Source organism: Prionailurus viverrinus, chromosome A1, assembly GCF_022837055.1.
Source record: "Prionailurus viverrinus isolate Anna chromosome A1, UM_Priviv_1.0, whole genome shotgun sequence".
Lineage (NCBI taxonomy): Eukaryota > Metazoa > Chordata > Mammalia > Carnivora > Felidae > Prionailurus > Prionailurus viverrinus.
In genome coordinates, this window is record NC_062561.1 from 172,734,543 (window position 1) to 172,749,537 (window position 14,995).

Genomic DNA, 14,995 nt, shown 5'->3' on the forward strand with positions numbered 1-14,995 from the left:
CCAGGAGCACGCAGTGCCTCAGGCGACACCCAAACACCCACTCCTCTTCTTTTCTTTCTTTTTTTTTTTAGTGTTTATTTATTTTTTCAGACAGAGAGAGAGAGGATCTGAAGTGGGTTCCGCACTGACAGCAACAAGCCCAATGTGGGGCTCGAACTCACGAACTGCAAGATCATGACCTGAGCCAAATTTGGACACTCAACCCACTGAGCCACCCAGGTGCCCCACACCCACTCCTTTTCAAAGCTGCAGAATGGACTGAGGCAAAGCGGGGTTGGGAGGAAACAAGGTCACACCATGACACTGCCATTAAAAAAATAACATGAAAACTATCAATTTTGTTGTTTTGTTTTCACCTAATAATGAAAAAATCTAAGAAGTTAGAAGTTCAAGTTAGCTGACACTTCGACAAATGTTTATCCTGAGGCAGAAGACATTTTAAGGCACTCTAATAATAACATAAAAGTAGTTGACCAAATGACCTCACTCATGAAAATAACAGGTATGAGGGGGAAAAATGACTCTAAATAATAGTAATGCTTCCACAGAAAGTCTTATTATTTTATAATATTCTTATTAAAAACGTGAAACATTATTTTCAACGTATTGAATAGACTTTATTCCTTGCATTAATTCTTGTGAAACCAGTGGCAGGACAGGGAAAAAAAATCACGTAGCCCCACTATCCAATTAGCTGTTCTACTTTTGGGATGACTTTAATTCAATCTCACAGCACATCTTTTACCACTGATGTGTCTAATCAGGAACTGAAGAAAACTAGGCTGCTAAGAACTATGATGAGGTGTTGGGACTATCATTTTTTTTTTATCTAATCTGGAATTTCCCTCCTTACAAGTTAAAACTCATTTCAAAATCCAATTTTAATTTTATCAATAAATGGCAGCATGTCACACAGTTCAGGGAAGGATCGCTGTATTTTTCTAGAAAAATCAGGCTTTCTGATTTGACAGTATGTAATCTCAGTCCATCCGTTCACAGATTGTTCAACAAATCCTGAGCAGGCACCTGCTATGTGTGAGGCCTTGCCTGGTACCATGCTGCACCTGAAGCAGCGGCCACTCCTTTCCCGTGTCTCAACGTGTAGATGCAGAAGCACAGGTTTTCTTTGCCTCATTTTTACAACAGAATCTCCTCAGAAAGTCCATTCAATGCATCCACTCAGGGTTTGGGTCTACATAAAATTACTACCAAAGAGACAGAAGGATGGTTCTCGTGCATCGTATTTCCACTAACTTATCCCATAAATACAAATTAGAGTAATTGCACTTCAAGGGAGCACCCTTTTCACAGGTAGATTAAAAGGAAGCTTTCACATTCTTGCCTTTTTTGGCCCCGCTGCTTAAAAGCTACCTCCAGACTCTGATAAATACTGTGCCCGTGACCCAAACAATCCTGGAGGACACTGCCAGCTTGCAGGGCAAAGATATTTTTGCACCCTTGCCTTACATTCTCCTTTGAAAGCATCAGAATTTCCCATCTAGCTTATCCACCATGCCAGAGAGAATAGAAGTGTTACTCCCTACAGGTTGTTTAATTTACCCTGGGACAAAATTAGGACACTTTATCCTATATGCAGGTTGCACGCTTCTGATGAGATGAATCCTACCTTCATAGACAGTACTTCAAAGCAAACTACTCTAATAATGATAATCACCTCCTCTTCTCTCTTGTGCCCTAGAAAGGGTTTTCTTCTCTTTTTGCTAAAACTAAAATGACACTCCTCTATAATCAACTCGTTCATTTCTACTCACTTCCCTTTCCCTTCCTTGAGAAGAAGTTGTGCACATGAGTCTATTAACCTGGTTCCATGTGGCTGCAGCTGAAGAAACATGGCAGTTTTATTTCACAATGATTTTTAAGTTCTCAACGAGCAGACAAGACTTCTCTCCTCAGTTAAGGGAAGCTGAGCAGTCAACAAAAACTTACATCTTTTCCCAGTACTCTGAGCTCAAACTGTGTCTCCTTGAAGTGAACCTTTGTAATCCGTGGCCTGAAAAACAAAGCAGATGGCGGTGGTGGTGTAGTTTTTAAGAATTAATCTTTCAGAAATTCAGAGAAGTATCCAGTGGGAAAAGACTGGCTCGTTTCAGTTTCTGTATATACTGCTCCAGTAATTGTAGAGAGTTCCCTGTATGTCATTTGCTCTGGACACTTCCCTAAATAAAATTCCATTTTCATTCTCCTGTACTTCTCCAGTAGATACAGACAAGCTTGGAATCCCCAAAGTCTCAGCAGTCTGCCTTGCCAGACACAGTGTAGGGCTACAGGCTCCCAGGCCCTCCAAATGCCTCCCGCATTTAGAGTTAGAACTCAAAGTAGTCCTGGGCCCACAGCCCACCAGCATACACTGGAATGGATAGGAAATCCTACTATACATAATTTGCATGGACAAGAGAGTCCAGAATCACAGTACCTAAAATTTACAGAGAAAATACATACCAAGATGCACTGGGAGAAAATGTATACCCAGTTTTACTCATTTATTTATCAACCACTGGAAACGTACCTGTTTTCACTGACAAGTAAACCCCATAAGCCTAGTATATACAGCGTATAATGTTAATACTAACTCTGCCCTCAAGTTATACTTACCAGAAGTACTTCCCCACTTGCTTTTTATTCTTGTAGACAACAACACCAACTGGAGTTAATCCTAAGAAATACTCAGATTTGTTTTCTCCCTGCAAAAACAAGCATATGCCTATTACCCATGAATTTATTCATGTCACAGCTCCTTGTCAAACTGTAATTGGCCATACAAACATAATATGTTGTATTAATATTGGGTCTAGTTTGTCAAAGACATCAACTTAGAAAGCTAGCTAAGCTATGGTAATAGCTAGCTTGCTGCTCATTTATTTTCAATTTTTTAATGAAAATTTTTCTTAGTATATTCATACTTAGAACTTCAGTTCATTAAAAGAACCTGGACTACCAATCAGGCCACTGATCGACTCACCCCGCACTGCACCTACAGTGCAGTTCAACCCTGGCTGCACATTAACTGAAATCACCTGTGCAGCTTAACATGCTGATGCCCAGGTGCTACCAAAACCAGTTAAATCAGAATCTGTAATGAAGGGGCCTAGGAATCAAAAATACATAAATACTCCAGGTGATTTCTCCTGTGCAGCCAAGGATTGAGAACCACTGGCTTCTATCAAGAGTTCCTTCCCAAGGGTTGGCTCATCTCGATCTTATTCTTAGATGTAGATAATCATGAAACCTGGCTTTCCACCACCCTTCTCCAGAAAGTTGAGTTCAGGCAGCTGCCTTCAGGCACACACCTGGATTTTCTGATGTTTCTATCATGCTCCCTCCTACTTCCATTTGTGACTTTACTACTCAAAAGAGTTAAAAATACATCTCTTCTGGTAAAGACTGAAGACCCTCAATTTCCAGGAGATGATAAATCCTAATTAAGAAAATGAGATTCTGAAATGACAAAGTCACAAACACTGTGGGTAATGAAGGACATGCACACGTCTGTATGAATTGTATTTCTACTCTAAGGTCAAATAACAGCCTGTAAAGTCATACTCCCAAGAATATAAGACAACTCATATATTTTTGAAGAATCCCAGCTGTTGCCCACTTTCAGTTCTGAAAATTCAATTTTAGAGGAATGTATGGAAGATTCTACTGAATCCAGTTCATTTGCCATAAACTCCTACCATCCACAAAAAAAGCGTATATGAATTAGGATAAGCATTACACAAAAGCAGAGCCGTTTTTCAGAAGATTCTCTCTTTTACACACTTCCTATATATTTCTTAAAAAAACTAAAAGCTCAACATGATTAATGTGGCTAGAAGGGAAAACAGTAACTATTCCACTAAGTTTTAGAGGTGTTCTTAAGTGACAGTAGTATAGAGCATGTAATGATGTAATGAGATTGGATATTTTATATCAAGAAACTACTACTTGACCCAAACATGTAACTTTTATTGCCATACTAACAGTATACCCAGAGGTGCTTCTACTTTTTACGAAGAAAACGAGAAGATTTCTTGGTTTAGGAAACTCTGACGAGCCAACGAATATTGCAAAATGAATCCATAAATGAGTTACTTGCATTATGGTAAGTTTAATCAGCATTCCTTAAAAATCACATTCCATAATTTAATTGACCTTGTCTATAGAAAATCTTGAGCAATTCATTTTGTGTAAAGAATAAGGCACCTGGCTCATTTTCTCAAATCATCAAATTTGGACTATTGCTAACTCAACTCTTACAAAATGAAAGGCAATGGCATTTCAACGTCACAGGCAAAGAACTGTCAATTGGTAACCTTTGAGAAATGGTTTCAAGGTTAAGACATGGCTCCAAAACACTCAACACAGATTTAGTATAAACTCTGTCTATATTCAGCCAGTGTTCATCAGCCACTAAAGAAAATTTGCAAAACCATTTCTAATGCAGTGGTGATAACTATAGTAAGCAGTAACCCTAATATTGAGAGAACCTGTACATCCAACATAGAACCATCAACACCTGCACCTACACTGGTGCCTAAAGGCTACTTTTCTGGTAAGTGATTTCACGAATGCTTTTCGGTCATAAAATCTATTTTTGGAAAATCCTCCTGTTTTCTGTCTCCTACAATCAATTATAGACCAATTTTAAATTGTTTGGACGTTTAGCTAAGCCCTATGGAGCTGTTATCCAGATTGTGTTTTCAAGCCCAGTTAATTGTTTTCTACACATGGAAATATAATCACAGACTTTTAAGCAAAACTCATTAGGGTTTAATCCATGCAAGAGATGCTTTGTGTTCGAAAAACAGATGAGAAAGTATCATCTGCTTGCTAAACAACAGGACTACAGCTTTCCTTTGGGAGTTTCGGTGACTTTTTAAGAAAAATGTCATCAGCTTAAAATATCTCGTGTTAATTAAATGTTACTCACATAGACGGGATGGAGGTCAACGCCATACATCTCCAGAGATTTAGCAGTCCTCAAGTAATTCAGCTCTGCTTCAGAAGGAGCCTGACCCCTACACCCAGCATAAAAACAAAGAGCCTTACTTTACTAATAGGTACTGCACTTACAGGATATGAGAACCATCTTCACCATATTCACTGGAGAAATAAATAATCCTTTGTCCTAATGCAAACTTAAGTCTTAGTATTTGAAGAAGTCCCTTGCCTTCTTGGTGACAAAATTTTACACTCTGAGGTGAAACTTGTATTAAGTTAATTTCATTTACCAAATCTGTTTTTGCTCATTATAGCCAATCCCAATGTCCCAGCATATATTAAAAATTCTGTTTCAGAAACCCTCAAAGAGATTCAGAATATAAGCACTTGAATTAAAGAATATATCCTTTACAAAGAGTAAAACGTCTCCACGCACCAGCAGCTCTCCATCAGGAGGAAAAGGAGAATAGTAGTGGGCAGGGAGAAGAGAATGGGCTCCCCAACACCTAACTGGGGTCTCTCCCCAACACCTAACTCAGCATCTCCTGACTACGTATGTAGTTTGAAAATACATTAATATTTATAAATTGTAAAAATACTTGTCATTTTCTTAATACAAAGTATAGAAATCATCCCAAAATCTTCATTGGTGATAATTACATAAATGGTATTCATTCCTAATGAGTGTGAGCATCTGCCTGGAATCTCCATGGATGAGTGGAACTCTGTGTGTGTGTGTGTGTGTGTGTGTGTGTGTGTGTGTGTGTGTAAGAGAGACAGATTTTTAGTTAACAAAAGGAGCTATGAATTTTTTTAATTAATAAATCCTGCTTTGATGCATCCAATGTTTCAGCCAAGGTACCCTGGAAAATCCAGCAATACACCTCAATTTTGAAATCTATAAGGAATGTTCATGACAAATTAGACACAAGAAAGCTACTAAATCTTGATCAAGCTTTATTCTCTTAGAAATAACAGTCACACTGTCAATACCATCACATAAAACATGTAAGGCCCTTTACCCAAAGCTCCTTGATAATTTCAAAAATGTAATTGTACTTTGAAACTCCTGGAATTAGTATTCTCAGAATGTGCCAAACACACTGCCCTTCATAATGTTATAAGAGGCACTCTCTTAGCATCCACTTCAGGGAAACCTTAAAATGAAGGACTCTATAATCAGGCTTAAGAGCATTCTGGTGCATGCTAATACAAGATGGAAAGCCTGGTTTCTCTGATTACAATTCAGCAATTGACTTCTGCTGCTACTCACTGAAACAGATCCTTTAGGCAAACATTTTTTGTTGACCAGATTAATTCTACATTTTTTTTCTTAACTATAATAGATCTGAAACCAAGCAAATTCAAGAGGGAATGTTACATAAGAGGGAATAAAGCAAAATTAATCAGTATAGAGGATTTAACCAAAATAACTATAATTAAATTATAACTTCAATGCTGCAGGCCATTAATTGAAAATCCTACTAGGGGAGTGTGTATATTCTCAGAAGTGCATGTGGTGTTAACATAATACCCTCCAAGGTGTCATCATGATTTCCAGATTCATTGCTGTAGACTGAATAGGACTTTGCTTATAACTGTAAAGAATTTACATCCTTAGGACAGACCAAATCCAGAATACATTAAGGCTTATGTGGTTTTAAAATATACTTATAACTAGAAGAATAAATTTCACAAGGTACTGATGACTGAAAAAATAGGAAATTGCAAAATAACAATATATACAGAATGATTCCATTAATGTTAAATCATACATACATAAATCTATACAAAATAAATTTTATTTATGTGAATTTATGCATAAAGAGAGGTCTGGAAGGCCATTAATCAAAAATACATTGACATTAGGTTTTGAAATTTACTCTCTCCTTTACATTTTTAAAGTTACTTGGGTTTTCTATGAGCATTTTAGTGTTATAAGCAGTTAAAAAAAAACTTAAAAGAAAAAAATACTAGAATGTTCAAGGCATATGTGAAGAATTTATCATTCTAGAAACTTTTCTTAAGACTACCAAAAGCAAAAGATGATAATGGATGATGTAACATAAGACATGATTTTTTTTCTAGTTTTGGTTGTATATCAAATACAATATATAACACTGTGCAATTTTAAGGAGTACAATGTATTGATTTGATACACTTATATATTGCAAACTGACTACCAACATAGGGTTAGCTAACACCCTCATTTTGTCACATGATTACATTTCTTTCTCGTGTGGTAAGAACATTTAAGATCTACTCTCTTAGCAACTCTCAAGTATATTGATGGTTCTTGAGGGCATTACTCAAAGTGAAATAAGACAGAGAAAGACAAACACTACGAGAGCATTTGAAGTGGAATCTGATAAAGGCAATCTCATAGAAACAAAGACTACAATGGTGGTTGCCAGGGACTGGGGATGGGGGAAATGGGGAGATGCTGACTAAAGAATATAAACTTTTGGTTATAAAATGAAGTATTGGGGATCTAATGTACAGCATGTTGACTATAGTTAATAAAATGTGATTCTTACATTAAAGTTTTATGAATCCTTTCTATGGCTTCTTCAAGTTCTTCCTTCTGATCAGGAACAAACCGGTACTCTGACACATAACCTGCAGTATGCTTATATGGGTCATAATCTCCAAGCTCAGCTAAAAAACAAATTGTATTTTTTTCCACTTTAGAACAATATTCCTAAAAATACTCAAAAATATTCCTATCATGCCAAAAAATTTTCTTCAAATGTCTTATTAATAAATTCATACATAACTAATTTTAATAAAAAACAACTGGTGAGTATATATGAATGGTATAAATAAAATCTTAAGAACATAAGTTCTATATTTTTGCTTTCGGAAAGACTATAATTATCATTTTCATTTCAATTATTCTTACCAGGTTGCATGAAATAAAATGGCATAAATAGAATTTATTGTGCATATATTAGAAAAGCTAGAGGCAAAAAACAATGATGATGTCAACATATCCTCTCAGAAAAAGGCATCAAGAGTATATGAATCAAAAGGTATATGCCCCAAACAGCAGTCAGGGAAATTTAACATAATGCTGTATATTAGTTTATACAAAGAAGCAAAATCAAACCAGAAGCTCATCATATTACATTTATTAAAGTTTTCCTCCCTATGTTAATCCACCTTCCAAGTCCAACCCAGTTCAACTATGTGCCATTTTTCCTAGGACATTTTTTTCCACACCATCTCTGAACTGGAAATGCCATAAAGGCAAGGAAAATGCTGTCTCATTGCCCCCATCCCTGGCTTCATTCTTAGAAAGGACTCAGTATTTGTAAGTGAAAACATCCTCAGCCTCCAAAATGACAATGCAGTGTGGAGCTTCCCCCACATGGCTGCCATATTGATGCCAAGAGCTGAAGCGCAATGAGTGACAAACGTGTGCCACACCCTGAACGGTCACTGGCATCTGACCACATGGAATCTTCACAACAGCTGCCTGGGAGCAATGTGATCTCTGAGACAAAACAGCTTGAGGGGATCAATAAAACTCAGGTGGGATGTAGACTAGAAGGGCTTTTCAGACACTCCACCTAATTAAGAATCAATGCTGTTCCTGTGACTAAAACTCCAATGTGACCTATTACAAGGGATATGTAACTGGTTTCACTTTTAACTCTTCTGAGAAAACACTGATTAAAACTTGAATTTTGACTAAATATTTTTTTAGGAAAATATCACTTGATAAGAAGAATTTTAGTACCTAAACTTGCTTAAAAAGAAACATTCACATTTTTTTTCTCAATATGCTTTAGTGGAACCTACACTGGATGGCATATGCTCCCAGCTGAGCAGCGATGTTGACAGGGCAGGGCAGCCGGCCCTGAAGGACATCTTGCTTCACCTGCAAGAAAAACTGATATCTAAAAGAGAAATGGAAAAAAGAGATTAATGATATCTTACACTACCCAGACCTGAAGTTTCAGCCTCTGATAATCACAGCAACAGCCAATCACCTTGAAGGAAAATAAAGCCACTTCTGTGCTTTTACGAGGGGGCTGTTGAGTGAACAGGAACTATTTAAACACACATAAGCAATACAGGGTAGTGGCTCAAAAGTGTAGGCTCTCAAGTGAGACTGGATGGATTGCTTCCCAGCTCCAGTATTCATCTGGGCAGCTACTGACCCTCTCCAACAGCCAGTCTCTGCACCTGCAGAGCTGGGACAGCGAAGTATCTACACCTCATGAGGTCAATGTGGAAGTTACATAAAAGCTACTCTCACCATTCTCATTAATGCCACTGCCACTACAACTATGACACGGTCTTACTGGTAGGAACAACCTTTATGATGTGTTACCTACAGGGTCTAAAACCATGGGTACAGGATAAAAAGGTCATTATGGTGCAATTCCATCAATTCTCATGCCCATTATCTATGGCTTTGTTCATTCCATTTGCCTAAAAGAGCCTGTTAGAATAGTGCCACCCACTGTCCCAAATACTGTTAATATAGTAACTCATTCTAAGTGTTTTACATACAGTAATTTATGTTAAGACTTTAAAATAGGGCCAGTACTATTATTGTCTCCATTTTGCAGAATGAAGTAACTAATAGACACAAAGAGATGAAGTCAAGTATCTCATCCAAGATGTCACAACTAGTTAAGCAGCAGAGCCAGAACTGGAACCCAGGCAATACGACTCTAGAACCTCTTAATCAGGATGCTATGCAACTTTGGCTGGCTTGCCCTCCTTCTCTCCCCCATCCAGTCTTTCTGCCTGTGGAGTGAGGGTGAGAGAAGCCAGAAATACATGAACCAATACAATGAACCATCAACACCATCCTCAGCCACCATTACCTACAATGCAGCATGCATTCACACACTCATGCACCAGGCTGTGTCCTTTGTAATTTCTCTTTCTTTGCAAGCCAACTCTTGATGTCACTGGGAAGGGCAGGAAAAGGGCAAAGGAAATGAATTATAAAAGTCAGCTGTATTAAGTTTCTTTTCTCCAAATGCTCACAACCAAAGGCCATAGTGAGGGAATCCAAATGTTAGATACTACTCTGATTATTTCTAGAAGACTGGACCAAGTTTGATTGCATCCACAAGCTTAAGAGATAATGTTCTTAACACCTTGTGTTTCCTGAATTCCCATTTTAGTAAACAGCACCACAGTCTCCATATATCCAAGTAAGAGAAACCTACCAACAATGTGCAACACTGGCATGCGCATTCAGTCACTAAATCTGTTGTCTTTTGGAATCCACTCCAGGTCACTATCCACCGGATTTCTGAAACCTTCAGTGCTCTGCCAACATTCACACTTATCTCCCTTCCAAACAACCTTCCCGAAAAGTAAATGAAATTCTTAACAGAAAAATAGGATCATATCATACCCTGGAAAAAATAAGACCTTTAAAAAATTTCATTTTGCTTTCAGAATAAAATTCAGATCCTTAAGAGAGTTTGTGACATGCAGGCCTCAGTCTTGGAGTGGCCTGCCTCAGTCTCCTTTGCAAATGGGCTCTATGGCCTAGGGTCCCCATCTGTACCCCTGCCACTGGTGATCATGCACCAAGGCCCACAAGAGGTGGCTGCACTGGTTTCCAAAGGCCCACAAGTGACAGCACAGCAGTCATCCCCTCCAATGGCTCTCTCCTGGCCACCCATGATTATTTCCGGTGCCACCAAGGTTCCATGTCCAATAACAGCTCCTGGGAAATGCAGGGCATCCTGGAGAAGCCACACCTCACCACCCGGGTCTCCCCAACACCAACCCAAATCCTGGTAGGCAAGCTTCTTTTTCACCAAGTCCACGGCTCCAGTCCATGGCTACAGTGTTGGGAGTCCCCAGAATGCTCAGAATCTCCCCCAGGCCTCCAGTCCATGGCTACAGTGTTGGGAGTCCCCAGAATGCTCAGAATCTCCCCCAGGCCTCCAGCGGCACTAATACTTGTGACCTGGCTCTGGAAGCCAGGAGGAGGCAACCTGGTGGCCAGCCTGACAAGGCCAACATCGGGCCCCAGTCCTGGGTGGCCACCAGCAGCCAGCAGGCTTCAGGAGGTGCTGGGCTCATCAGAGCCCTTCCCTCCCCTCTGCTACCCACTACTAGGCAAGCTGCAGCCAGCAAAAGTGGTTGGGTTCTTCTACAGCAAAACAGCAAAAAGGAAGTTGAGAGAACCCCACTCTTTACTCTCCAAGCCACACTCAAGCCTTCCTGACACTCTGCAACCTGGTGGCTTGCACCAAGAGAAAAATAAACTACAACCAGTTTAAAAAAAATCCTCGGAAGACTTGTGCTTCTTGAGCCAAAATTTCTTGCCATTAACCAATGACTATCTCTACTCCCTAACTTGCGTTTACTTTTCTAGCCCTACTTAACTACTCCCCATGCCCTGAATGCTCATCTTGGATATCACATCCACTTTGTTATAATCATCTATCCTCCCCTTGAGGAGGAAAAAAGCAGAGTAAAGTACTATTAGCAGAACTTAAATACAAAAGTTTATACACTGAAGACACATTTTGCTAGAATTACTACTGCTTGTTGGAAATTAACATTTATTTAGCTACACTCTCTCTATTGTTAACTTGGAATTTCTTTTCCTGAAGTGTTTTTTTTTTTTAAGGAAATGGGTCACAGATGCATATTTGTCTTGTTCTATTAAGACTTTTATAACATCTGACTGAACAGTCAAATCGCTTGCCAAATACAGAAACAGAGGAACCTAATCCCACAAGAGTTTGCTTCAAAGAGAAAAGGAAAGAGAAACAGAGGGGGATGAAAACACAAAGAACTGAAACTGAGAGAAAGACAAACAGATACAAAGAAATGGACCATATCCCATCAGTGACTGTAGTCTCAGTATATAGGTCTGGCACATAGTAATTGCTCAATAAATGTTGACTTGATGGATAGATATACAAATTGAATAGGTAGACAGATGGCTGAAATGGAAAAAACTGAACACTCTTTGCTGTCTCTGAGAAATTCACAAAGAAAAAGAAAAAAGGACATCTGTTCAAACTTCTCTGGACAGCCTGCCTTTTAAAGATACCAGAGATCTTTAAGTCATTGCATTAAAGAAAAATCCACTAAAATCAAAAGACAAGTAAACTATTTTTAATTAAGAATTTGCTTAATCTTTATCACAGCAAGCATCATATCAGTTTTTTATATGACAAATTCATGATACAGTAGAATCATATTTTCATATACTAAACAAATATTTTATCATTATGTCAGGGCCTATTTTTAACTAACTGCATATAACTTATTTTGTCGATTTCATGGGACTTAGTGTACATTTAATATTTTATTTAAATCACAAATTTAGAGTTGGTGAGTCTTTCCCTCTGTTACTCTGCTTAAGGCTATGATTGGATGCTTGAATCCTTTTTATCTGTGGTTTTAATTAGGGGGAAACTGCATGCCAGTTTGCCTAGGACAGATCTTCTTTATGCCTGTTATACATGTATAACTATTAACAGCTCTTCTCATCATTCTCCAAAGTGTGAGGGTTTTGATGATCAACTCTACTGTGACCCTGGTTATACTATACCCCTATTGGAGAAAAATGGAACACTCATTAAAGATGATCCACTTAATAAGGAAGCTTTCCAGGCATTCTGGTGCAAAGAAGAGGCTTCTTAAAGCAGGTATTGGTTATATTTTCATGTAAATTAATATCTTGGTGTATACACACTGTCTTCCTAGCTAGATCATGAGCCCTGGGGTAAAAAAGCTGGGTCTTCCACCCTGTCCACAGCCACCGCACTACTCCCAGTACAACACAAGTGAAGGGCTTAAAATATTGGCTTCACAGTTTTCTGCTTATCTGACATTCACTGCAAAGAGCTGAGCTGACACCAACAATGTACAAGCTGTTGAGCACCATTAACAATTTAGCAAGTATCAGAGGTTTGCTTCAAGAAGGGGCAGAGACACCCCATTCTTTCCAGAACCCAAACGCAAGGTTCCCTGAAATTCAGTGGCCAAAGATGCTTACACCAACACGCCTGAAGCACACCTTCCAGTGACTTAGGACCCGGTGAGAAAACAGCAATCTGGGGACAGGGAGAAGTCTGATTTCAGTGCCAGGTGAATTTGACACTGAAGAATCTAAGAGGAGAGTAGCTACCTACAGGGAAGCAGGATTGTTTTCTGCCTCCCACACAGAGGGAACCTAGCATGTGATAGGAGCCTAATCATTTCAGATAAAACTTCACTGTGAAGGACAGAGGGAAATGTTTATGATACACAAAATATTGAACATTGCAGGGGAAAATGGCATGTATTGCTTAATAAGGAGAAAAACAGTAGAGGAAGCACACATTGATTCTCAAGAAAAAGTGGCAAAATCAGGAATAACACTTTCATCTCAAAGTATAAAACTCATGATTACAATACAGGAACAAGTAGCAATAATATCACCTTACATTTGTATAATCCTTTAAGGTTCACAGATTTCTTTTGCATCCATCCCAGAATGTGACCCTTGTCTCAACTGTGTTGTATCGAAAACCCTTATCCTCACTTAGAGGGGACAGAAACTCTGGACATGAACATGTTGCTGCAGGCCATTCAGCTGGTAAAGAAGCTAAAACAAACTAATCTTCACAAAGTGAAAAATAGGAATTTCCATATTAAAGTAATAAAATTTAAAAAAATAAGCTTAATGTCAGTCTCCAAAGGCTGCTCTAAAACATTACAAAACAAAATTAAAAAATCAAATACCTATGTTAAAAAAAGTTTTTAATGTTTATTTTTGAGAGAGAGAAAGAGAGAGAGCACAAGCAGGGGAAGAGCAGAAAGAGAGAGACACAGATTCCGAAATAGGCTCCAGGCTCAGAGCTGTCAGCACAGAACCCGACACGGGGCTCGAACTCACAAACCATGAGATCATGACCTGAGCCGAAGCCGGACGCTCAACCGACTGAGCCACCTAGGCGCCCCCAAATACCTATGTTTAGAAGTTAAAGAGTGTCCATTATGAATGAGTCATTTGGAACATCGTTTTCTTTTTTAGAAACTGTTCTTAGATCCTTGAAGGTTCAGAAAGCTTCCAGCGACATCACAGATAGGGTCGTCCAGCAAAGCAGTAGACAGTCTCTTTGTCCTCCCTCTTTGCAAGACTGAAATTCTCTCTTGGGTCACTACTGAATCTACTTGGTACTCAGGGCACTGGACACAGTGCTCCATGTAGTTATTAAATGATGGTAGCTGAATGAGTGAGTTCTGTCCTTACACACAAATTCAAGAAATGTAGGCAAGAGGGCAGACGTAGAAGGATTCATAATTAAATGAACAACTATACCCAGAAAGTTGTGACTAGTGGACTGACTTTAAGCTGGAAGACCCAACCCAGGGCTCCAATCCAAGCTGGTCTTTTCCTCCCTAATTTCTTAATCAATAATTTGAAAACATAAAATACTTATCATTATTTTTACTTCAACTACCCCTATCATCTATGGAACATTATATTTTTGTGTTAGGGTCAGTACTTGGCCTGTGTATCATCTTATATATTCCTTTCATTGTCTTCTTGAAAAAATACTTTAATTCATTTTTGCAGATGAGAAAACGGAGACTTTAAAAGGTTACATAGTTTTCTCAAATTTACACAGCTAGTGAGTGGCAGAGCAAGGATGCAAACCTCAGCCTACCTAACTCCAAAGCCTGTCTTCCTTTTTTTTTTTTTAATGTTTATTTATTTATGAGAGAGAGAGAGAGAGAGAGAGAGAGAGAGAGAGAGAGAGAGCGCGCACGCATGAGCAGGGGAGGGGTAGAGAGAGAATATGGAGCAGGTTCCAGGCTCTGAGCTGTCAGCATAGAGCCCAACGTGGGACTCGAACTCACGAACCGTGAGATCATGACCTGAGCTGAAGTCGGATGCTTAACCAACTGAGCCACCCAGGCGCCCCCAAAGCCTGTCTTCTTAACCAAAATGTGTTATGCTTATCAAGTGTGCAGGGGATACAGAGCTATAAATGATCCAGAATATGTGGAAGGCTGTTGTAATATTTTGAATCAGAATTAAAAATAAGCTTAACAGATACCATGAGGA

The 14,995-nt window shown here is 38.8% G+C and overlaps 1 protein-coding gene across 4 annotated transcripts in view; it reads right to left on the bottom strand.

Annotated features, from left to right (window-relative positions):
- The window catches only part of EPB41L4A (erythrocyte membrane protein band 4.1 like 4A), a 261,867-nt gene that overhangs the window by 91,515 nt on the left and 155,357 nt on the right, over nt 1-14,995 (bottom strand). For all 4 annotated transcript variants that reach the window (XM_047824580.1, XM_047824657.1, XM_047824507.1 and 1 more), the window contains exons 6-10: nt 8,746-8,843; nt 7,479-7,599; nt 4,931-5,018; nt 2,614-2,702; nt 1,948-2,011 (exon numbers count right to left, since the gene is read on the bottom strand). In XM_047824580.1, the coding sequence (XP_047680536.1) occupies nt 1,948-2,011; nt 2,614-2,702; nt 4,931-5,018; nt 7,479-7,599; nt 8,746-8,843 (460 nt within the window). The remainder of the gene's footprint in view (nt 1-1,947; nt 2,012-2,613; nt 2,703-4,930; nt 5,019-7,478; nt 7,600-8,745; nt 8,844-14,995) is intronic.